The sequence below is a fragment of the Bubalus kerabau genome, chromosome 16 (genome assembly GCF_029407905.1).
Source record: "Bubalus kerabau isolate K-KA32 ecotype Philippines breed swamp buffalo chromosome 16, PCC_UOA_SB_1v2, whole genome shotgun sequence".
NCBI lineage: Eukaryota > Metazoa > Chordata > Mammalia > Artiodactyla > Bovidae > Bubalus > Bubalus kerabau.
The window spans coordinates 55795527-55820432 of NC_073639.1; the positions used below are offsets into that span (position 1 = coordinate 55795527).

Consider the following 24906-nt stretch of genomic DNA (forward strand, 5'->3'; position numbering starts at 1 on the left):
ATGCCACTCAACATCCTGCAGGGACCAAGATGGCCCCACAGCGAAGAATGACGCGTCCCAAATGTCAATAGTGCTGAGGCCAAGAAACCCTGGCCTCCAGTAATACAATATATGGAAGCATCTTATCTTTCTGTCTTATCGCATTCTTCAGCTTAATGATGCAAAGAACAAAACGCGCATCCACTGGAAGATGAAGCCTTTAAGTTGGCCCTCATGCCCGTGGCATTTCAAGATGACAGTGGCCAGTGGCAGAATGATGAAGTTGGGGGTGACCTCTCAGTGAGGTATCTGGGCTGCCTCCTGGATCCCTTGGGAGCCTGGCTACAAGTTTGGAGGGAAGTTGACTGGGGTGCTGGTGTTTCAAGAGGCTTTTCACTCTTCATGTCAAGGACCTTGTACGTAATACACAGTGGTGATGTAGCAGATGAGCACCTGCCATGATCACTGCTCAGGGTACAGTGGGCTTCCTCTTCCTTTTTTATTTTATGTTTTGTTAAGATTTGCTGATTTACTTACTTTATTTTGGGGGTGTGCTGGGTCTTGGTTGCTGTGCGTGGGCTTTCTCTCGCTGCGATGCGAGGGCTTTGCATTTCAGTGGCTTCTCTTGCTGCGGAGCATGGGCTCTAGGGCCCATGTAAGCCCAGTGGTCTGGGCACACTGGCTTAGTTCCGGTCAGGGAACTCAGATCCCACATTCCGAGGCATGTGGGGTCTTCCCGGACCAGGGACCAAGCCAGTGTCCTTTGGAGTGAGTGCAAGGTGGACTTTTGACTCCTGGACCACCAGGGAAGTCCTACACGTGTTACTCCTCTGAACAGCTGCACAGTGTGTGGGGCAGAGGTCGGCGAGGCAGACAGAGGGCAGTCCCTGACTTGTCCTTGACTTAGATGGTCTCTGCTCTTTGAGAATTTAGGATGTGCTAAGGGAAGGGAACTGGTATCTTGGCAGATCCAGCAGTCACACTCAGGGACTTGGGAAACCCCTGCCAATCTATAGGCCCAGGATGAAGAAATGCCTGCGAGCTGATACTCAAGGCTATCTCCTGTGTTCATCATCATGGAGATCAGTGTTTCTGTGTGCAGTGTTCTTGGCCCCCGATGAGGGCAAAGACAGAACATATCCATCAGACAACTGTAGAATCCCCACCAGAGAAGTGAGACATATCTGGGTTGCCTTGAGTGCCCAAAAATAGGGAAAGACCCAACTCAGTTTGAATCCATCAACTGTACATTCACTCTGTATTCACTGATGATTGAAAAGATAACAAGGGCTTCCCTGATGGTCCAGTGGTTAAGAATCCACCTTGCAATTCGAGGGACACAGGTTCGATCCCTGATTTGGGAAGATCCCACATACTTCGGAGTAACTAAGTCCGTGTACCACAGCTGCTGAGCCCATGCCCTAGAGCCGGCACTCCACAACAAGAGAACCACCACGATGAGAAGCCCACACTGCAAGGAAGAGCAGCCCCCTGCTTGATGCAACTAGAGAAAGCCCTCATGCTTCTCAGTGAAGACCCCAGTGAAGCCAGTAAATAATCTAAAAAGAGAGAGAGAAAAGATAACAAAAGCAGAAGCAGAAGACGAGAATTAGGGATGTTGCTGACTTTAGGTTTATGCTGATGGAGCTGCCATACTCATTACTGCCATCAGGTCATATGGTTGGGAAAAGCCTCCCCTTTTTGACTGCCAAGCTTCCAGACATCCCTCTTTTTGGAGGGAACCCCCATCGTGTGGCTCTTGCTTCGAGGCAGCTCACTTGTGTTAGCAAAAGTAGAGGCACCCATATTCCTGCTCCCTGGTAGCCCAGGTGCAGACACGTGGCCAAGGTATGACCGCCTGGGTAGCGTGCTGGAGTGAACAGTTTCCCCGTAAACTCATGTCCACTGTGAACCTGTGAGTGTGACCTTATCGGAAATACAGCAGACACTAATACAGATACCCCTTCTTGGGACCTTGAACCCTGAAGGTGAGACACAGAGCCCAGTGTCAGAGGACTGCCCGCCCAGGTAAAATGATGCAAACTTTTGGGACTTCCCTGGTGGTCCAGTGGCATTTCACCTTCCAATGCAGGGAGTGTGGGTTCGATCCCTGCTTGGGGAGCTAAGATCCCACATGCCTCGTGGCCAGAAAATATAAAACAGAAGCAATAGTGTAACAAATTCAATAAAGACTTTAAAAATGGTCCACATGTGTATCCATGGCTGAGTTCCCTTGTTGTCCGTCTGAAACTATCATAACATTGTTAATCAGCTATACGCCAACACAGAATAAAAAGCTTTAAAAAATAAAAGAGCCTTAAAAAATGGCCCACATCAAAAAAATTCTTTGAAAAAAATTTTTAAAAAACAGTACAAACTTTTGGTTATTATTTCTTTTTCCTGACCCACCAGGAGCAAACAAAATCTGGTTGGTTTCATCCATTTTCCTTTTTCATTCTCTCCGAGTTTCAATCTCCCTGAGAAACCAGTCCACGGGTGAGGATACTTTCCAGAGGGTAAGGTCATTCTGCCCTACTGCATACCCACCTGGGGCCAGCTCCCCGGGGTGCTCAGTGGGCATCACAGAGAAACAAACTATAACTGATCACTTCCGACTCTGGGCTCTGGGGCCAAGTTCCCAGCCTCTTCCTGAGTTCATCTGATCTCTGCAAGTGTTGTGTTGAAGAAGGAACTTGTATCCTAGGTGTATACACCTTGTTCTATTTTTAATATCTGTGGGCTTATATATGGGGCTTCCCTGGTGGCTCAGTGGTAAAAAATCCATGTGCAATGCAGGAGATGTGAGGGACACGGGTTTGATCCCTAAGTTGGGAAGATCTCCCAGAGGAGGGCATGGCAACCCACTCCAGTATTCTTGCCTGGGAAATCCCATGGACAGAAACTTATATATAAGAGAGAAATGGATTTTTAAAGTTGGATGATTCCATAAAAAAAGAAGCATTAAACAGGGTCTACTGAAGTTTCTTGGATCAAGTGCAAGTTGCTAACTCAGCCTTAACCACGTAACACAAGAAGTTTAGGGAAGCATCAAACTCCACGGGCAAGTTGGAAAAGTGCTTTCCCTTTTAATTCACAGAGCAGAGAGAATTGGCTGGACTTCCACCTTACATTAAACTTGGGTCCAAGACCATCTCAACCAGATACAAGGATCGTGCCTGGGTGGAAGCCAGGAACTGTGGCAGCCCCGCCCCTCTCCCAAGAGGCTGCAGTGTTATTACCCCCATTACATAGTCACGTGGACGGGGTGAGATGGCGGTGTTACATTCAACTCGAGAACCCATGCATCTAGCTGCCCCTTGGTGATGAGAAGGGGAGTTTAAGGGAGAATGAGGGGAGAAAAAGAAAAATATAAATTGTTAAGGAAACCTTTGTGCCTTAAACTTAGTAAAGTGTGTAGGAGGAAGGATGGATATTTATGCAAATCAGTGTGTGTGTACAAATTAGCCTATTAATGGGGGATCTAGTCATGACCTAACACACCACCTTATTTCAATGGACCAAAAGCATTTTCTATTTTCATTTTATTTAATACATCTATTTTAACTCACTAACACCATCTTTTTCTAAAGTATGAACAAAAGATCACAAATCCTTTCTTTATCTGACGCTTCATTTACTTTTGTAAATCAAACAGACTTCTCCTACTGACTTAGAATGTCAAAAAAAATCTCGATATTTGTATGAAAATGATTTCAGGTTTCATCTTGCTTTAGATACATGCATTTTTCCAATTCACCATGATCATGTTCCTATTTAAATAATACGAATAACTCCCACTTTAAACAATATATATTTAGGCTTTCTGCTTTAGAAATACTTCCCAATTTACATATTGAAATTTGCATTCATGAGAGATCTGTTAATGCCTGAGACAGGATACCAAGTCTCTCCTTGTCCAATCCCAAGTCCAGCTCCTCTGAGCTCTCTTTCCCCCAGGCCTCATCCTTGGGTGCTGACTTCCATCAGCTGGTCCGGCTGTGACTAAGTCCCTTTAGAAAGGATCCCTTACCCTTGATATCTGATCACTTGTCCTGTCTTCAGCAAGAATCCTGCCAAGTCAGTTTAGCAAGATTCCCTACCCTCAATGTATCCTCTTGGTAATTGTCCATCCACCAATCTGCCGCACCATTGATTATAAATCCCCAGCTGTCTTTGCTGTATGCAGAGTTGAGCCTGATCTCTCCTGCATCTTGAGTCCTGACACCTACTGTCCTAAATAAAGCCTTCTGTACCACCATTATAACAAATGTCAGATAGCTTTTCTTTTGGGCTGCACTGCATGGCTTGCAGGATCTTAGTTCCTTGATCCGGAACATGGCAGTGAAAGCACCAAATCCTAAACCACTAGACCCTCAGGGAACTCCTCACCACTAGACCACCAGGAAACTCCTCACCACTAGACCGCCAGGGAACTCCTCACCACTAGACCGCCAGGGAACTCCTCAGAGTAACTTAAAAAAAAAAAAAGGGGGGAGTGGCAAAAAAGCATCTCACCGCTTGAAACCATCTAGGTGAAAAAGCGTTATCAGTATAATGTAATATATTAAAAACCCATATATTAAAGAGTATTATTAATATAATGCAATATATTAAAAACCCATGTTTTACAAACCAATATTCAAAACAAGAGTGCTCTGGGACTTCCCTGGTGGTCCAATAGCTAAGAATCCACCTTCCAATGCAGGCGATGCGAGTTCGAACCCTGGTCAGGGAACTCAGAAACCTCTTGTCACAGGGCAACTAAGCCCTCTCACCCCAACAAAAGACCCTGCATAATAAAACTAAGACCTAACACAGCCAAATAAATAATTTGAAAAAAAAAAGAGAGAGCATGCCAGAACATGCTTTCTTCCTCTACTCTTCCCGGTGGTCTTGTTCATGCCTACAGAATTCAGAGGTGATTCTCAGCCATTCTCCCTACGTCATCATTAACACAGGTGCCATCACCTCCAACTGGACCAACCGATCCTTCTGCCCAATTTTCCCCATTGCCCCACCCCCCTTCTCCAATCTACCACCACCCATCACTCAACTCCCTCGGTGGCATTCGGAATAGTCTTCCAAACCTCCTAGCTCTGGGCCACCCAGCGCTTTCCAACCTTCCTACACATACCCAATGTTCCAGAACCTTCCGGGCCCTCCACCATTGCTCTTGACATCGTGACTGCATGGGACGAGCCCAGTGCCAGCTCACACCCGCCTGCGTGTCTCAGCTTGACGCTCCTGACGTCAAGTTCACACTGAGATGTTCTGTGGCTGCCTTATCTTCCTGCGGTAGGTGGGAGAGCCACCAGCCAGGAAAATGTTTCATTTCTTTGCCACCCACGGTGCCAGCTCAATGGATCAGACATGGTGGGTATCCAGTAAATACTCATTGAGCAACTGAACAGACGTCACTATTGAATTCAACAGACCTGAAAACACGGAGGGAAAATCTTAAAAGATTTGTTTTCTGGAAGAACATTTTAGCCCTGGTTGCGGGGCCTGATGAATTTAAATCATTCAAAGTGATCGGGCGCCCTCTTGTGGACGCAAGATGACAGTACATCACAGAGAAGAGTTCCGATGCCTGAGTTCTGAGATCTCTTGCCTGGAGGTTTTTTCCCCTCCTGACCACAGGCAAGGGGCACATGAAACCATTCCAGTTAGAAAGCTAAGGTCAACACATAGGTGACTCAGTAGCTCACTCAGAGGATTTAGCTTCTCCTCATGCCAACCAGGTAACAGGAGCTGTGGATACATCAGGGAATTTGATCCCTCCCCCTGAAAATAAAAAGAGACATAAAAAGCCCACGGACTAATATAACGTGCGGTCCTTGATTGGACTGTGGTTATAACAAAGCAGCAGTCATTTGTACAGCAAGAAACCCTGTACACAAATGTTCACTGCAGCTTCATTCATTAGCAACGGAAAAAAAGGAAACTGCCCAACTGTCCACCAACCAGAAACAGGATAGATAATACGCGGTAAGGAAAAGAAGGAAGTTATTGCGACGCACACAATGTGGGTGAGTATTAAACATTGTCCTGCGTTAGAGAAACCTCACATTCAACAGTACACATCGTATGCTTCTATTTAAATGAAGTTCCAGAAGAGGTGATGGTAGGAAAAATTGGAACAGGGGTAGCCTGTGGTTGGGAGTTGGGCTTGCAAAAGGGGTCTGGGGGCACTTTCTGGGGTGATGATAATGCGTAACTTGATAGGGATTTGGGTTACGCAGATGTACGCGTTTGTCTTAACTCATCAAATATTACACTTAAAACAAGTGTGTCATTACAGAGGTAAATTTTACCCCAACAAGAAAAACAACAACAACAAAATTACTGAACGCTTATCCGTGATGCCCATGCTGAAGTGTTTTGGGGAAGGAGAATGCTGAGATCTGCACATTGCTTTGAAATGCAATGAAAAACTAAGAGGGATGAATGGACGCACAGGTGGATAGGTACACGACAAAGCCAAAAGCAAGATGTTAATTACAAAAACTTGCGATGTTGGATATGTATATGGATGGTCACCAAAATTCTTTCCACATTTGAAAAAAATTCGTGATAAAATCTTGAGGGGATATTTGAATAAAGGCTGGGCATTAGATGACTGAATAAATTCTGCTCATCTTTTATGAATGATGGTGCTGCTGTGGTTCATAGGAAAATGTCCTTATTTTCAAAGACAAATATTCAAGTATTTACAGGTGAAGTGTCATAATGTCTCAAACAAGTTAAAATGCTCTCAAAAGGGAAATGAAGGTAAAATTGCAAACTGTTAATAATTGTTACATCCATGTAATGGACGTAGGGGTGTCAATTATTCTGTTTTCTCTCTTTAAAATTTTTCATAATAAAAAGAAGACATGCTCTCTCAAGGCGCTTAGACTTCAACATCAAGTGAAAGTTCTGTCCGTTTTCCCTTGTCTAGTTGCATCCTTATGTTTTTTGTTCTAAAAATTAGTTCTATATGAGGATGAAGAAAATTTGTTAATAAGGTGTAATGTGGTGATGAGCATCGCATACGAAGAAGGGAAATATAAAGAGGATGAGTGAATGAGAAGATAAAAGACAAAATTAACCAGAAAGCACGTAATGAAAGGGGAGGGGACAGGTAAGTGTGGGAAGGAGGACATTTACCTGCTCCCATGAATCCTGGACAGAATATTTGCAAATGTGCCCCTTCCCCACACTTCTTATCTTGGTCACTGGCATCACCTTGTATCTGCCTCCAAAGTCAAGACCGAGAGACTGCTCATCCACATCTCATGAGCCTCCAAGTCCAGGGTCCTCTGCCTCCTACACCTCTCTCTCCAATCAGTTAACCCTGTGCTCCTCAATGACCTCATCTGTAAAATGAATGTGATGCCCCCTGCTTCCTGAGTTGTAGGATCCAATACTATAGCACAGTATGTCTGCAGTAGCTAGAGCATACAACTGTGTGTTTATCTCCCTTGCCCACCCCTCCCTGGAACTTAAGACCTCTCACAAGCTCTCTAACCACATCCCTTAGATGTTTCAAGTTCCAGTAATATGGTCTTACTTACAGTTTCCCAAACGCATGTCGTCACTTCATGCTCCAGGTCTTCATGTCACTCAGCAGCTCTCGAAGTGTGGTCACCAGGGCAACAGCATCAGCACCAGCATCCCCTGGGAACTTGATAGAGACAGAAATTTTCAGGTGCCGCCCTATACCCACTGGATCAGAAATTTGGTGTGGGGCTTTTTGTGAGCCCTCCAGGTGATTTCTGAAGCACAGTGACTTTTAAGAACCACTGGGGTATACAGTCTCCTCTGAAGTGCACTCCTTTTAAGTGCGCTTTCTCATCATCCCTGTCAAACTCCTACACATCCCTTAAAAGACTCCTGGAGGAAGTCTCTCTTGGATCTGTGGACCTATTCATTAGATCATGAATATAGGGCTATTCATGCTCACCTCTACACTCACACTGTGCCTTGATTAGACTTCCATGGGTGTTCTATGACCCTATGTTATAATGATTTGTTTGAAAGTCTTTTTTTTTTTAAGATTTTTTTAATGTGGACCATTTTTAAAGTCTTTATTGAATTTGTTATAATATTGCTTTTGTTTTGTTTTAGAAGAGAGGCATGTGGGAATCTTAGCTCCCCAACCAGGGATCAAACCCATAACTCCTGCATTGGAAGGTGAAGACTTAACCACCGGACTGCCAGGGAAGTCCCCCGGAAGTCTTTCTCTCCAACTCAGCTAAATAAATAACTAAAGAGCGTGTCTGATATCATCCTCTGTATTTTCAGCCCTTAGCAAGGTGACTTTTACTCAGGGAGACACTCAAGGTCACCTACTTGAGCTGCCTCAAGCAGCAGGTTATCCAGATGAAGGAGGAAAATCCCTGATTGATAGACCACCAGTTTGCCAAACAGGATACCTGGTGGTGGTGGGTTTTTTAAGTGTACATTTATTTGAAAATCATATAGATCCATTCTTTGATTTCACTTATAGGAAGAGTCCAGTACTGACAGTGTTGTGACACCTTCGAATTTCTTAAATGCATTTTCTGATCATCTTTAAGCTGCAGTGATTTCCTTCCAAAGATGCTAGCTCTCTGGTTTCAATCCAGTCCAGCAAATAACATGATGAGTGACGGGTACACCCTAACGGTGGAGAAGACTGGCTGACATGCCTTTTGCAGGAGGTGCTGCTATTTATTAGAGGAGAGTCCTTGGCCAGGTTAAACTCTGATCACAGCAATGATGGCCAGTATTTACTGTATGCTCCCTCTGCAAGGTTCTGTATTCATCTCCTTTCAGCTTTACAAGAGCCAGTTGCCATAGGTACAAATCTTATTCCTGTCTTACAGATGAGGAATCTGAGGCACAGAGAGGTCAAGCAATTGGCTCAAAATCACACAGCTAAGAAATAGGGGACCAAAATCAAAGCCAGGTAAAGTCCTTCAAAATCTGCTTCCACTACGATTTTTTTCCCAACTCTGCATTCTAAATATTTCTCCAAAATGTCATTCCCTTTTTGGGATCTTTTTTTTTCATTGTGTTGACATATATATAACATTTATCATTTTAGTCGTCTTCTTGACCACGCCGCACGGCACGTGGGATCTTAGTTCCCTGACCAGAGATTGAACCTGCACCCCTTGCACTGGAAGCATAGAGTCTTAATCACTGGACTGCCAGGGACGTCCCCATTTTAGCTGTTTTTAAGTATATGGTTCAGTGGCATCAGGTATATTCAAATGTATATTCAAATGTTTGCATTCAAATGCAAACATCCCCACCATCTGTCACCACAGCTTTTTCATCTTCCCCAAAACAAATTTTGTCCCCACTAAACACCAACTCCCCATTCCTCCTCCTCCAGTACCTGGCAGCCACTCGTCTACTTTCTGCCTATAAATTTGACCACTTTAGGTACCTCATAAAAGTGGAATCATACAATATTTGTATGATACTCAACATAATGTCCTCAAACTCAATCATGTTGTATTCACAGCATGTGTAGGAATTTCCTTCCTATTTAAGGCTGAGTACCATCCCATTGTGTGGACAGACCCCACTGCGCTTATTTGTTCATCCATCAATGGACACTTGAGTTGTTTCCACCTTTTGGCAAGTATGAATCATGCTTCTTCTATGAACACAAGCAGACAAATATCTGTTGGCGTCCCTGCTTTCAAATCTTTGGGGTTTGTACCCAGAAGTGGGATTGCATGATCCGATGGTGATTCCAGGAGACCGGGTTTGTTGGTTAGCTTTGCCCCCTCAGTTTTGCAAGTCACCCACCACCTTTTCCAGTGTCCTGCGCATAACACGGAAACAGGAAATCTTTTCCCCTTTGAATTACTATAACCATGACAATGATAAGTATCTTAAGACAGAGATGTCAGCTTCTATAAACTACGGCTACTGCCGCTAAGTCACTTCAGTCGTGTCCGACTCTGTGCGACCCCATAGACAGCAGCCCACCATAAACTACAAAGGTGGCTTTATAGGAACTTCCCTGGTGGTCCAGTGGTTAAGAATCCGCCTTCCAGTGCAGGAGACGCAGGTTTGATTCCTGGTTGGGGAACCAAGGTCCCACATGCTGTGGAGCAACTAAACCTGATCACTGCAATGAAGACCCAATGCAGCCAAAATTAAAGTATGTATATATATTTTAATATATATATAATATAATAAAATACAGTAGAAGAAGATGGAGTTAATGATGGTCTTAAAGTGCCAGGGGTAGCTATAAAAAAATAATAAAGGTAGTTTATAAGTTCCCCGTATTGTTGCCCAGAGAGGGAGAAAAGGAGGCAGAGCAGAAGGAATATCTTTTAACCACCCATAAGCGCATAAGCCTTTCTGGTCTTTAAGCTAAAATACACCCTACTGGGCTGCTGTGCCGTTCAGCCATCTTTTGAGCACTCTTACACGTTTAGCGGAACTTTCTTTGGTCAGATAGTGGTCATTGATGAGCCCCGCAGGAAAATGAAAAGGGAAGATAATGTTAATCTGCTGACACACATGCTTGGGATATGTAGAGCCAAAAAGGACTGCTTCATCAATAGGCTGTCTTATCAGAAACACTTGGCACGCTTCGCCAAGCAGTTGTTTAAGAGTCATTTTTGAAAACATTATCATCCGTGGTATGATTTACAGGCAATGGTCTGAGCTCTTGGAAGGAAACCTGCTTTTTCAAGCCGCAGCACAAGTGAAGTAATGGTTTGTAACTCAATGATTTATAAGCTACTCTTAATTTTCATTTTATATTATCCCAAAGACATTGCCTGATGAAATCACATCCTGCTTCTGTTTTTTACAATACTACCCGTGGTGGCAGTAGCGGAAAAGAACCTGCCTGCCAATGCAGGAGATGTAAGAGACATGGGTTTGATCCCTGGGTCCAGAAGATCCCCTGGAGGAGGGCATGGCAACCCACTACAGTATTCTTGCCGGGAGAATCCCATGGACAGAAGAGCCTGGCGAGCTACAGCCCATGGGGTGGCAAAGAGTCAGACACGACTGAAGTGACTTCGCATGCACCTCTCACAAAACAAAACCGCAGAGTCTTCTTAGCATTATTAATTGTATCTTTAAATAATTTTTAAAATTTACTTTTGGCTGTGTGGGTCTTTGTTGCTGCACGAGTCTTCTCTAGTTGCAGACAGCAGGGACTACTCTCTAGTTTCAAAATAAGGGCTCCTCATTGCGGTGGCTTCTCTTGTTTCGGACACGGGCCCTAGGGTACTCGGGCTTCAGTAGACGTAGCACACAGGCTCAGTCGCTGCAGCTCCCGGCTTGTGGAGAACAGGCTTAATAGTCGTGGTGCACAAGCCTAGTTACTCCTCGGCATGTGGATCTTCTCGGACCAGGGACCGAACCCATGTCTCCTGCATTGGCAGGCAGATTATTTACCACTGAACCACAGTGAAGCCCAATTAATTATATCTTTTTATCTTTTAAATGAGTGATCATTGGAGGACTAGCCTAGATGTAATTAATAAAACTTAGAATTAACAAAGAACTTAAACATATGGAGGACTAGCCTAGATGTAATTAATAAAACTTAGAATTAACAAAGAACTTAAACATATGAAACAAAGGGGCATGAGAGGCAACATTTAACTTAGATAAGAAAGGCATAAATTGAACAGAGAATGCGCGAAAACTGGGGATTGTGAAGTTTAGTAACATCCACAGTAGCTGCTTTCACAGCATTTGGGGTGGGTGGACTCAGAAAGATGCTTTACAGACAACAGAAATATTCTTAAAGTAATCCAGAGAACAGGTGTAGAATGGAAGTTTTTGCGTTCCCCCTCTCCAAGAGGGAAAAAAAAATGTTTAGAAAGTTGTAGGGAGGTAGGGATGGAGAAGGGCATGGTATGCTTGCCTGGAGAAGCCCATGGACAGAGGAGCCTGGTGGCCTACAAGTCCATGGGGTCCCAAAGAGTCATACGCGATGGAAGCAACTTAGCATGCACGCATGCAGGGAGGTAGGGAACCCAGATGGATAATAACCAAGAACCTGTATAATAGCCCCGACACACCCCTTTGACCACTAGAGGGGGCTATCCATGCATTTAAAGCCACATCAGTTCATTTTTCCAAGTGACATGATTCGATTTTTAACTTGCTTGATCCAAAATAACCAAAGACTTAATTTTTGACCTCTCTAGCCATGTGACATAGAATGGTCAAGTTCTCAGTGCTCAACAGCTCTTATTTCCTTAGGTAGAATAACTTTGGCATTTGACTCTGCCATGCTAATAAAATGGATCTGGGTGGTTTTTTTTAGTTTTGTTCTAAAATGTATCTACTCTAGAAATAGGTGAGGGCTACTGAGAGGTACAAACTTCCAGTTACAAAATAAATAAGTCATGGGGAATGAAATGGACAACATGGGAAATACAGCCAATAATATTTTTTAAAGATGTGTATGGTGACAGATGATAACTAGACTTAGCCTAGTGATCATTTTGTAATGCAAAGAAATATCAAATCACTATGTTGTGCAGCTAGAACACAATATTGCAGGGAAATTATACTTCAATAATAGATGGATGGATGTATCAGCTCTAATAAAGACAATAGCAACATTATTTCTAGTAAAACGTAAATAAGCAAATTGTTCTTCAGTCTGAGGATACATTCTTTTTGACAAGGACCATTTTTAAAGTCTTCATTGAATTTGTTACAGAATTGCTGGCCTTCCCTGGTGGCTCAGAGGGTAAAGCATCTGCCTGCAATGCAGGAGACCCAGCTTCAATCCCTGGGTTGGGAAGATCCCCTGGAGAAGGAAACAGCAACCCACTCCAGTATTCTTGCCTGGAGAATCCCATAGACGGAGGAGCCTGGTAGGCTAGAGTCCACAGGGTCGCAAAGAGTCGGACACGACTGAGCGACTTCACTTTCACAGTATGGCTACTGTTTTATGTTTTGGCTTTTTGGCAGCAAAGAATGTGGGATCTTAGCTCCCAGACCAGGAATTGAACCCGCACCCCCTGCATTGGAAGGTGAAGTCTTAGCCACTGGACAGCCAGGGAGGCTCCCTGAGAGCATTCTTTGTTTTATAAAAGGAAAATGAACATCTCTCACTATTTCATGGTCTTAACAAATACCCCAAACTATCCAGAGAACATAAAACTCTTTAGTGTATGATTAGTATTCAACTGTGGTTGGATGGTGTCACCGACTCAAAGGACATGAGTTTGAGCAAACTCCAGGAGATAGTGGAGACCAAGGGGCTTGAAGAGTCAGACATGACTTAGTGACTGAACGACTACAACAATAAACATGAGTGAGTCAGCAGCTTCTAGATGACTATTCTTTACCCAGGAGAAAAAAAAAAAAAAAGAATCCCAGCTTGGCTTTTTTCCATCAAATAATTGGCTCTTTCTCAATTACTCACATAACTCAAGTTTGCTTAAGTACTGTCAGCTAATTTGATTATATTATTCAAGACTAAATCATGAAGGCAAATGAAATAGAATTAATTCTAAAGCAAATGTATCTATTTTACTGTTCCATACTCAAGGGGGTTATTGAGTGATTGCTTCACCCCATTGGTGTGCATATTAAAATTGTGTTGGGGGCTTCCCAGGTGGCTCCGTGGTAAAAGAATCTGCCTGCCAATGCAGGAGACACGGGTTCAAGCCCTGAGCTGTGAAGATTCCCTGGAGAAGGAAATGGCAATCCACTCTAGTATTCTTGCCTGGGAAATCCCATGGACAGAGGAGCCTGGCGGGCTACAGTCCATAGTGTCTCAAAGAGTCAAACACAACTTAGCAACTGAACAAAAACCACACACACACACCATCTATCGTTGCACTAAAATTGTGTCGATATTCCGAGGCAGTGATCAGAGGGGCCCGAGGACTTTGGGAAACTTGAACAGGCATGATGTAGTGCGTGTTCTGAGAGTGAAGAAAAGAAGAGAGAAGAGACCCCGGGTGATGCTTCAGAGCTGATGGGGATCACAAGCCACTTCCCTGCAGGGGTCCCTGACAACACTGGCCTCTCCAGCCTTTGAGGAGGCCCCGCACTGAGCACTGAGGTTGACAGCAATCTTTCTCTCAGGCTTCTTGCAGTACAAGGATCTCTTGAGGATATTGATTAGCACTTTTGTTGAGACGGAAGACACTTAACGCTGGAAAGAGAGTTATTCACACATCTCCCCGCCGCTTGGTCTGAGTCAGGTCTGCACCTTGCCAAACATGAGATCAAAACACAGGGGAAATCAGGAAGCGACCTGAGAATGCCAACTGGAGAGTGCCCTGGATGTGTGATCAAAGACAGCTGGAGTTCACGGACTCTGGCTTTTCGTCCTTCCTTTCCTCAGAATGACTGTTCTGTAAATATTACTTTTATGTATTCACATGGGGCAGAAATTTCTTTTGCGGGACTTCCCTGGTGGTCCAGTGGTTAAGACTTTGCCTTCCAAGGCAGGGGCTGTGGGTTCCATCCCTGGTCAGGAAGCTAAGATCCCAGGCACCCGTGGCCAAAAAAACAAAACACAAAACAGAAGCAGTGTTGCAACAGATTCGATAAAGACTTTAAAAACGGCTCATATCAAAGCCATATGTATTTAAATATACATTTTTTTTTAAAAAGAAATTTCTACTGGGGCGGTCTGGCCTGATATCATCCCAAACTCAGTCTCTGTAGGCATGTGGTCAGTCTGGACCACCCTTGGATCTGGTCAGGAGCCCTGCCCTGGGGTCCATGCTTTAGACAGCCCCACTTGGACCCTCTCAGGGGCCATGAGGATGTGCCCACCTGGATCCCTGCCTCCACACTGTGCTCCAAATCCCCACCCCCATCGTCACCAGAGGTTTCTCCCCCAACAGCCCCGGCCTCAGTCCTTGGGCCCACACGGGCTTTTGCCAGGGTCCAGGTGCCCAGGAATCCTGGATCAGACTATTCTTGTGAACCCAGAACCTTCCCTCTCCCCGTTGCCTGGGAAGCATCCCTGTCACCAGGGTGTGCAGCCTCTCTTTACTGCAGAAACCAGAAAGGTCTCCCTGCTTCTGGTCTGGCCCAATGGGCTATCCACTCACCCCACCGAGGGTCTCCTTCACTCCCCTATGACACTCCTCCCCTGAACACTAGAGCCCCTTGCCCTCCTTCCTTCAGGCAGGGGTGCCAGGTTTGGCAAATGAAAATAGAAGGCACTCAGTTAGATGTGAATCTCAGATGGATGAATAAACGATGAGTACGTTTTAGCATCAGTAGGCCAAATATCTGAAAATCAAATGTAACCAGGCATTCTGCACTTCATTAGGCAACCTTATCCATGTGTGGCTCCTCGGGATCCAGGGGGCCCCTCCTCTGCCCCCCAACAACTCCTTGGGGTCCTAACAGTGCTGTATGTTATGGGTTATCCTTATTTTTTCAGAATGACTCAGCACAGTGATAGGTGAAAGGAACAAGCACAAAAAATGGTCTTGATAAAGATCAAGCATATTAAATTCAAAGGCTTGGTTTACGGTTTTTCTTTAGTATGTATTTACTTGGCTGTGCTAGGTCTTAGCTATGGCATTTGGAATCTTTGATCTTCATTGCAGCACGTGAGATCTAGTTCCCTGACGAGGGATCGAACCTGGCCCGGAGCATGATGTCTTAGCCACTGGATCCCCAGGGAAGTCCCCAGCTCAGTTTACTTTTAACACTTCTTACCTAATAGATATTTAAGGCTATAAAAACTTTTACTCATTTCCATCACAACTGAGATACGTTACATGGTGTTGTCACTGCCATTCATCTCTAAATAGTTTGTACATGCACTGACTTCCTGGCCAGCTGTCAACCTGAAGGGGAAGGGATGTTTTGCTCGTTTTTTGTGAATCTCCAAGTGCATAGGAATTTTTGTCTCCTTCTCAGCACCTTTGATTTGTAAGATGTTTTACAGTCAGAGGATGTGGCCTGTGGGATTTATGCATTTTGGAATCTGACGAGATTTTCTTTCTGGGATAAAGCATGGTCAGTTTTTATGAATGCTCCAAGAGGGTTTGTTGGCACAAAGTTCAGAGACAGCTGATAGATCAAGTTTGTTAACAGTGATGGTTGGTTTTTGTCTAATTGATTTGCAGATTTCTGAGATATGAGGATTAACATGTTCTGTTGTTGTTGGGAATTAATGTCTCACTGTACCTCTGAACACATAAACTCTCTTTCAAAGCTGTTTTTAGTTGAACAAAGGTACATAACTATTTACCTTGACAACTTATTCCCTGCAAAAATGGATGCTTTTTACCTTGCATTTTATTGGCAAGGCTGCCACCACTGGCTTTCTGTTACTATTTTCCTGTATGTTTTTTCACTTTCTTATTTTCAGCCTTTTGTGTCACTTCTTTCTCGTACATGGTCTCTTATAATCAACCTGTACACATATTTGTGGTGAAGTTTACCGTTCAACTTGAAAGTGTCCAGAAACAGCAGAATTTAATCCATTCATATTTATTAGAATGCAAACGGAAAGTGTTAATCGCTCAGTCAACTCTTTGTGACGCTATGGACTATACAGCCCACCAAGCTCCTGTCCATGGAATTCTCCGGGCAAGAATACTGTAGTGAGTCGCCATTCCCTTCTCCAGGGGATATTCCTGACCCAGGGATTGAACCCTGATCTCCTGCATTGCAGACTGACTCTTTACAGCCTGAGCCACCAGGGCCTCACTATGATGAGTACTATGTTGACATCTACTCCTGCTCTCTTATGTTTTTTTAAGATTTTTTGGTGTGGGCCATTTTTAAAGTCCTTACTGAATTTGTCACAATTTTGCTTCTATGTTTTGACTTTTTGGCCCTGAGACATGTGGGATCTTAGTTCCCCAACCAGGGATCACACCTGCAACCCCTGCATTGGAAGGTGAAGTCTTGACCACTGGACCACCAGGGAAGTCCCTTGCCATCTTATTTTATGCTTCTCTTTCTTCTGATTTCTTCTCCTGATGTGTACTGGATCGGGTGAGCTGTCTTGGCATACAGTACGTAGGAAACTGATTCTTCTCCAAACACTGTTGGCAGCAGCGATGCTGTGTGGCCTGCTGGTCGCTAGTTGACATCTCGAGCTAATTCCTCACAGGATGTTAGGAGGAGGACTCACCCTCTGGACTAAGTCCCTGTGCATCTTGAGCTTATTTCAGAAAGGGAGGGGATGTGCAAGGGCAGAGGAGCACCGGGGTAGAAAGGACACTTTGGGAAACAGACAGGCTGAAGGCTCAAGGTGATTGCTTTAACCATGAACAGGGAGATATTTCCTTAATTTGGTATACCAAGCAAGTGAAGGGGGACACAGAAATTAGACATGGAAGGACATGACACCAAGGGATGTGAATAGGTTTATTTGAATCTAAGTACAACCTACCCCAGCACTGGGGCCCTCACTCCAATTTTACATCAGGAATTGCCTCTCCTGCAACTAAGAGCCAGACTCAGTTGTGGCTCCGGCATTTTCCACGCATGGAGCTGACTCCTTGCGTGTCCAGCCAGTCCTTCTGAAGGACCCAGCTGTTCTCACCTACACAGACTCTCTCACATTGTTCACAGGACTTCTCCCCTGAGCACAGGACACTGTATCGTAACAGGCTTGCACGGAGCCCACTGTAACAGGTATACACGGACCTTTCACCTTACGCCAACAGTGTCTTCTTGCCTCACAACACAGCACAGGGTTAGTTTTTTTGTTTTGCTATTACCCGGCTTTTGGTTCACACCAGTGACCCACTGCTGTTCTGACCTCTTAGGTGTCCCTTTTCCCAAGGTCCCTGCACAACAAATAACTGTGTGGCTCAATCAGAAGGTTCTTCTCAATCAGTGTTCTTTATCCATTAGAGTCACAAGCTAAATTGAAAAGACGGCCTTCCTCGAAAAACGCCTATATACCCACAGGTAAACAAAACTCGGCATACAGTTTAAGAAGGTTCTGGATCTGTTTGAGACCCATCTATAGATCCTAGGTTTAAAAACTCAACATGACACTCCCACTCTAATTCATGATGCAGAAAAGACCTGGGCCAAGACCAACTTTACAGAGGAGGAGGCCAGGTCAGGGTGAACCCACTTTCTGAAGCAGTATGGGGGAGCAGGACCAAAGGGGTACATGCAAAACAGGCTATAAATTGTGTAAATTCACCTGAAAATCATTAAGAGCAACATACATGTGCTATTATCTTATTCTAAAACTGTATTGTATTTGCATCTATTATAACTGTTGGCTGTTTAGTCACTAAGTCGTGTCTGACTCTGCAACCCTGCAGACTATAGCCCATCAGGCTCCTCTGTCCATGGGATTTTCCAGGCAAGAATACTGGAGGGGGCTGCCATTTCCTTCTCCAACATTATACCTGCATCTGAACAATGAAAGCGCTTTGGTTCAATGGGTCACAGCCCACCAAGACCTCCGCTGACACATGTAACAAACACAGGGCCCAGGAATCTCCAGATTTGCTCGTGTGCCTCTTAATATTTTAAAACATAAGGTGAGAATGATTTATTTAAAATGTCTTTGTGTCCTTCTGACCTCAGAATTACTCTACCTTATGCACACCAGGCAGAGAAGGCAATGGCACCCCACTCCAGCACTCTTGCCTGGAAAATCCCATGGGTGGAGGAGCCTGGTGGGCTGCAGTCCACGGGGTCGTGAAGAGTCGGACACGACTGAGTGACTTCACTTTCACTTTTCACTTTCATACATTGGAGAAGGAAATGGCAACCCACTCCAGTGTTCTTGCCTGGAGAATCCCAGGGACAGAGGAGCCTGGCGGGCTACAGTCCATGGGGTTGCAGAGTCGGACACAACTGAAGCGACAGCACACAAGTACTTTATATGTGTTTATTTCATTTTCTCAAATGTCTCCCAGGTTATGTTATTTTCAAAACCATTTTACAAATGAGAAACCTGAGGTTCAGAGAAGTTAAGCTCAAGGTCACAGGGTAAGGGCTCTATCACCTTCAGCTTCCCCACCCCTCTTCATCTCAATCCACATACCAACTCAGCAATCCTACTTATAATCTGCTTCCTGCCCTGTGATGTTATCAACCTCTTTCTCACCTCCTCTTCAGGGTCTGATTTCACCGTTGAGTATTTTTTCTATCTTCTGATATTTGCTTTCACTTATTATTTTCAAATTGCTGAGGATAACAGCAGGCTGTACAGAAAACATTGCTTAATAATTTAAATTTGGGGGAATAACTGAACCAAGAGTTGGAAGGCCCCTGGGAAGGCACCGGGAAACTGGGAAGTGAGCTGTGACTTCTCACTCCCATACCTGAACCCCCAGCAGGCACAGGAGTGACCTGATGGGTGAACGTGAGTGGAATTGTGACCTCTCTGCCCCACCCCCACTCACACTGAAAGGGTTGTCTGGATTACTTCCGCCTCAACCAGAAGTGGAGCATAGACTTGCCCCAAGAGGCAGATGGATGCCAGACCCTCTATTGGAGACTGTAGCTCGGGTCTGGGCCACCATTGCTTAGCTGAGAGGTGTCAGGCCTCAGCAGAGGTGGGTGACAGCCATCAAGGGCCACAGCAGAGCTTGCAAAGTGAAATAGAAGCCTATGGGCAGCATACAGATAACTGTTTAGTCGCTCAGTCATGTCCAACTCTTTTCGACCCTGTGGATGTACAGCCCGCCAGGCTCCTCTGGCCATGGGAGTTCTCAGGCAAGAATACTGGAGTGGGTTGCCATTTCCTTAATACAAATACCAAAATGGGTCACACAGGAAATGTGAATTAATTGCTAACCTTTAAAAATAATTAAATTTTAAGTAAAAATCTGGATTGTTGGTTTTTCCTTAAAAGAGCAGACCAGGTGGGACCCTGAGGCCTGGTTTCCACGATGGAAACAAACAGCTACCGCTGAGCAGGCCATCTTCTCAGGAAGGTGGGCTTTCTCCAGTCTGCCACAGACCTCATGACTCCTTGGTCAACTGCTTGTCCCCTGGACCAGGGTGTCCTCACATCCTGGCTGGGATGGTCCCAGTTTAGGCTTGTTGTCCATGTTTGAGTATTAACGGCAACCTCTTCACTATATCATATGGTCACCTAGACATAATGCACAAGCCCACTCCACCATACACACACACACACACACACAGACAGACACACACACCCCCCACCAAATTCATACCACCATATGTCAAGCACAGAACCCTGTTATAAAGTGATTTTATTAAATTGATTTGGACATACTGTAGGTCAAATAATATTTTCCAAAGATAACAATTATGGACTTTAAAGCTCGACATAAAATTAGTAGCTTCAAAAGTGTTAGTCATATTCCCCAGCAACAGCATGATAAAATAATTCAACTATGTAGAAATATAGAACTCTAGGACTAGCTGGAAACTCGGAAATCATTTAGCCTAATGTCCTCATTTTGTACGTGAGAAAACTAGACTCAAAGATTAAGTGATTTTGCCCAAGCTCACATACCTAATAGTAATAAAGCTAGAAATCAAACCAATTTTTCCTAAAACTAAAATTCTATTAATGATATTTCAACTGGCTCGCTATCAACTAAAAGTCTAGGCTTTTCTCTAATGCTCCACACTACTGTGACATGGAAGAAGAGTGTTAAGACACTACAGTAAATCGTAGTCGAGGAATTCAGGCCTGGAAGGGGCTTTATCAAATAACTAAGCCAGCCCTCTCTTTGCAAAAAGGAGGAAAATTATGTGAAGTGACTTCCCAAAGGCTTGTTAACAGAGCTATCCAGATGAAAATTCAGATGGTAACACATATACCCCCCCCCAAATCCCATCTTCTACTTTCACCCACTCAGTCATATGCCCCTTTTAAATCTCCTTTATGCCTGAGGTTTTAGTTATACAAAAACCCCTTCCAGTCAAACAGAAGAAATTAATTCAAATATGAAGAGAAAATCAAGCTTTGTTTTGTATTTCGGTGACTATTTCGGGTAGTTCATTTTCCAGCCTCTCAAGACAGTGGACAGACACTGCTAACCTGATCACCCAGTTCAGAGCTTTCAAAAAGCCTTAATTTCCCCCAAAGACTTCCTGAGCAAAAAGGACTACATGTGGGAAATCAACGAAAACAGGAATGAGGAGAGAAACAAAGTTCAAACTTGGTTGCTTTTTGTTGTCATTGGGGACTTTTGGTCTTCTAAACATTCCTGGAGCTCCTCCACATGAGTTTTTATCATCAATGTAGCAAAAAAAAAAAAAAAAAAAAGGGCCTATAAACGTCAGGATACTGAGCGTTCAGCATCTCCCCCACCCTGCTGCTCACTACACTCACCGCCGGGCCACGCCTTCTGCTCCGCCCACTGCGCGCCGCAAGGCCGACCCACCTGCGAAAGCTGGGCACCTGCGCTCCGCAGCCACCCCGGGCCGCCCTCGCCCGCACAAAGGCCTCCCTGACCGCTATCTACTGCCGCCCCCCACCCTCACCCACCCCCCACCGCTCTAAATCATCACCCTAGGTTATTTTCTCCATAGCACTTAATCACTATCTCACACTACGTTATTTGTTTACTTGCTTATCATCTGTCTCCTCCACCAGAAGTCAACTCCACGAGAGTAGGGCCCTTGTCTGTCTTACTCAGTGGTATCCCCCGCAAGGGGCACAGTGCCTGGCACATAGGAGGTGTTCAATAAATACTTGTCCGATGAATGAAGAAAGAAAAGGAGAGGTTAAGAGACATTCCTTCCTACAAAGGAACGGATATGTAATCCTACACATTATTGCCAAAAATTACAGAAACAAAAACTATTATTAGGGACGCCTCCTACCATCCACTTCTCCTAGGGGAAAGTGGCTCCACGTGTTACTAAAGGAGCCCCAGAGGGCAGTTCTGGATGGAGAAAAGTCCTAACTCCGCTCACTTCCTCCTCCCTATTTACATTCAGCTATTCCCCCCCACCCCCAAAAAAAAACCAAAAAATATTCAAGTTAAAAATATGTGATGTAGCCACTAGAAAATTAAGTCTAACATAGTGACACAGTGATTAGCAGAATTCACAAAATTAAAGTTCAAGGGCGTGTATGCTTGCCAATGATTTTCTCTGATAGGCAAAGTGGCCATCATGAGTCACCTAAAACCTAAAATGAAATTTGATGCCATCTAGGAAGGGGTGGATAGTTATGGGCATTTGGAGGATACATGGGTAAAGTGAGTGCAGAAGTAATAGGATACATGGACAGATATGGAGAGGCTGAACCAGGTGGTAACCTCTGAAGTACCAGAACACTACTTGGTGGGAGCTGGCCATTTTCAGATGCATTTACCGGTATGCTGGGATCAAGAGAAGATCGTGAGTTCCTGAAATGGAGCAGTATCTGGGGTAACTTTTAGGTAAAGTGTAGACAGAAGGTGACTTGGGAGGCTGCGCAACGACCATGGTTTCCTGTGTAGTTATTCCACCAGAATCCCAGGAAATGCACACCCACGACTGGGACCTCACAGCCTGCCCTGGGCACACACTCACAGGAGCTCCAGATTCACAAGTTGTGCAACACACTTGGCATGAATCCAAAACCTCACCCTCACACATGCCTCCTGGAAAACAATGTTCTGGTGGGTCCTGCTGTAAAAATTTCTTGGATCAATGTAGGTATTTACAGGGTTTTTCCTTCCTAGTGGCACTTATGGGTTTTAAGAATTTTTTTTTTTAACTCTTAGCAAAACACTTTATATAACTGATATTTTGAGATGGTTTCTCTCCTTTGTGTGCACTCTCTGGTGGATGCAGAGGCTGGTGCTCTGACTGAAAGCCTTCCCACACTCATCACACTTAAAAGGTTTTTCCCCTGTGTGTACTCTCTGATGGATGCAGAGGCTGGAGCTCTGGCTGAAGGCCTTCCCACACCCACAGCACCTATAGGGCTTCTCCCCAGTGTGCACTCTCTGATGGATGCAGAGGCTGGAGCTCTGGCTGAAGGCCTTCCCACACTCATAGCATTTATAGGGCTTCTCTCCTGTGTGGACTCTCTGATGCATGCAGAGGCTGGAAGTGTGCCTGAAGGCCTTCCCACACTCTTCACATTTAAAGGGCTTCTCTCCGGTGTGCACTCTCTGATGCATGCAGAGGTTTGAACTATTGCTAAAGCCCCTTCCACACTCACTACAGACATAGGGTTTCTCACCTGTATGAACTCTCATGTGAATCTGCAGGTGTGAGCTCCAATTGAAGGCTTTGCCACACTCGTAACACTTATAGGGCTTCTCCACTGTGTGGATTTTCTTATGTCTGTTAAGTTTGGTCGTAGTACTAAAATCCTTACCGCAATCGTCACATTTATAGACCTTCTCTCCTGTGTGGTCTCGCCAATGAATATGAAGTTCTGATATATGAAAGAAACCCTTGTCACACTTGTCACATTTATGGGGCTTCTCAGCAGTGTGAATTTTCTGATGCATAAAAAGATCTGCTCTCTCAGAGAAAAACTCCCTGCACATGGGGCACTTGTAGATCATGGTTCCTATTTGGTATCGTGATTTAGAGATTTCCTTACAATGACTACAGGCGGCTGTCTCAGAGTCTCTCATTTGGCCATGTTGGCGTTTATCTCAAGTTGGCTCTATGTGGGAGGTCTGAGGTCGGCCTAAGCTTTTCCCTGCCTGTCTTTCTATGGAAGGTTTCTTCCTGCATAGTGTTCCTCACTCAGTATTATTGATTATAAAGTGACATGTATATCCACATCAACTCTGGAACTCAATAACACAGCACTTTCTTTAAGATCCTGAGCTGTCAACATTCCAAGAGGCTGCCAAGGTGCAAACCTTTGTGCTTTTAAGCCCCTGGAATCTTCCTCTTGCAGAATAATCTCGTTCGTCTCACTTGCAGGGAAAGGCCTGCCCAGTGTCCCCTGCGGCCGAGGGCGCAATCCTGCGTGCTGGCCTCGGTCCCCGGGAGCCTCCCCTTGCAGAGTCACTATGACATCCTGCCTCCTTCGCATCAGATGGGAGCCTCCCCGGAAGCCAGCACCACGGGTCCAGGTGTGTCAGTCCTTCCTTGTGAGCCTCCCTGCACCGCTGTTGCTCTGGCGGTCTCCTGTAATAGAAACGTAAACACATACACTGAAAACGCCTTTCTCATCCAGAAAATTGCTGTGGATTCTATAATTAATTTCCAATAAGCGAGACAGTGGTGACACAGACCTTCTGTGATCTTGAGGAAGGAGCTCTCTCTTCCAGATATGTGTCTCTTGGATTTGCAGGTCTGAAGAAGAGAATTTGTAGATATCATGCTCCCATTCACAGCCTAAGCACATAATCCAATTACAACCGCTGACTGTAACTATCTGAGCAACACCAAGGGCTAATATTATTGAAAAAGAGACGAAATCCTCAGAAGACCTACATGTGAGTATGAGAAGCAGCTGTCTACACAAAGGAGCAAGAAGGAAAACTCCCTCCACTTGGAACCTCAGAAGGAACAATGCTGCTGCTTCTGGAGCTGAAACACAATACTGAGGAGCCCTCCAATCCAGAGAAAGTAAACATATGACATGTCGGCATCAAGAGTCATTCCCTCGCTTAACTGTCCCAATGGTTTCCTGATGTTCTTGGAATCCCAATCCTTAACCTAAAACCCAAGGTCCTGCATGGCCCTGCCCCACCCGCCCCAACCTCACACACAGCTGGGTGTGTCAGCTGCCCCTCTTCCCTCTTCCTCAAGAAGGCTCCTGGCTGAGACTCTATTTATATCTCTTATTTGATTCCTTCAAAGTACAGTGAACTTTAATTATCTAATTGTTCCTTGCTTTTTGTTCTGTCTCCTGTGCTAGAAAGTAAACGCCAGGAGGGAGGAACTTAGTATGTTGCTCACTTACATTCTGGCCAAGCAGAGGTGTTCAATGGATACCTACTGGATGCATCCACAGGGTACTTAATGAAACCTCCTCTCTCCTGCAGACATGTCTTGCTTCATTCTGGTGCAGCAGATAAAGGTATATTTTCCACTGCCTTATTACCA

At 44.7% G+C, this 24906-nt stretch overlaps 1 protein-coding gene across 9 annotated transcripts in view; it reads right to left on the reverse strand.

Moving 5' to 3' along the window:
* The window catches only part of LOC129630309 (uncharacterized), a 213439-nt gene that overhangs the window by 156894 nt on the left and 31639 nt on the right, over positions 1 to 24906 (reverse strand). For 8 of the 9 annotated variants that reach the window (XR_008703635.1, XR_008703634.1, XR_008703632.1 and 5 more), the window contains 2 exons: positions 24090 to 24150; positions 20118 to 23982 (listed from right to left, as the gene is read on the reverse strand). Coding sequence is in view for 4 of the 9 variants with exons in the window: in XM_055550819.1 (XP_055406794.1) it covers positions 23887 to 23982; positions 24090 to 24150 (157 nt within the window). In the remaining 5 variants the exon portion in view is untranslated. Of the gene's footprint in view, positions 1 to 7535; positions 7646 to 20117; positions 23983 to 24089; positions 24151 to 24906 lie in introns of those variants that run through there. The other variant, XM_055550818.1, reaches the window with a different exon arrangement.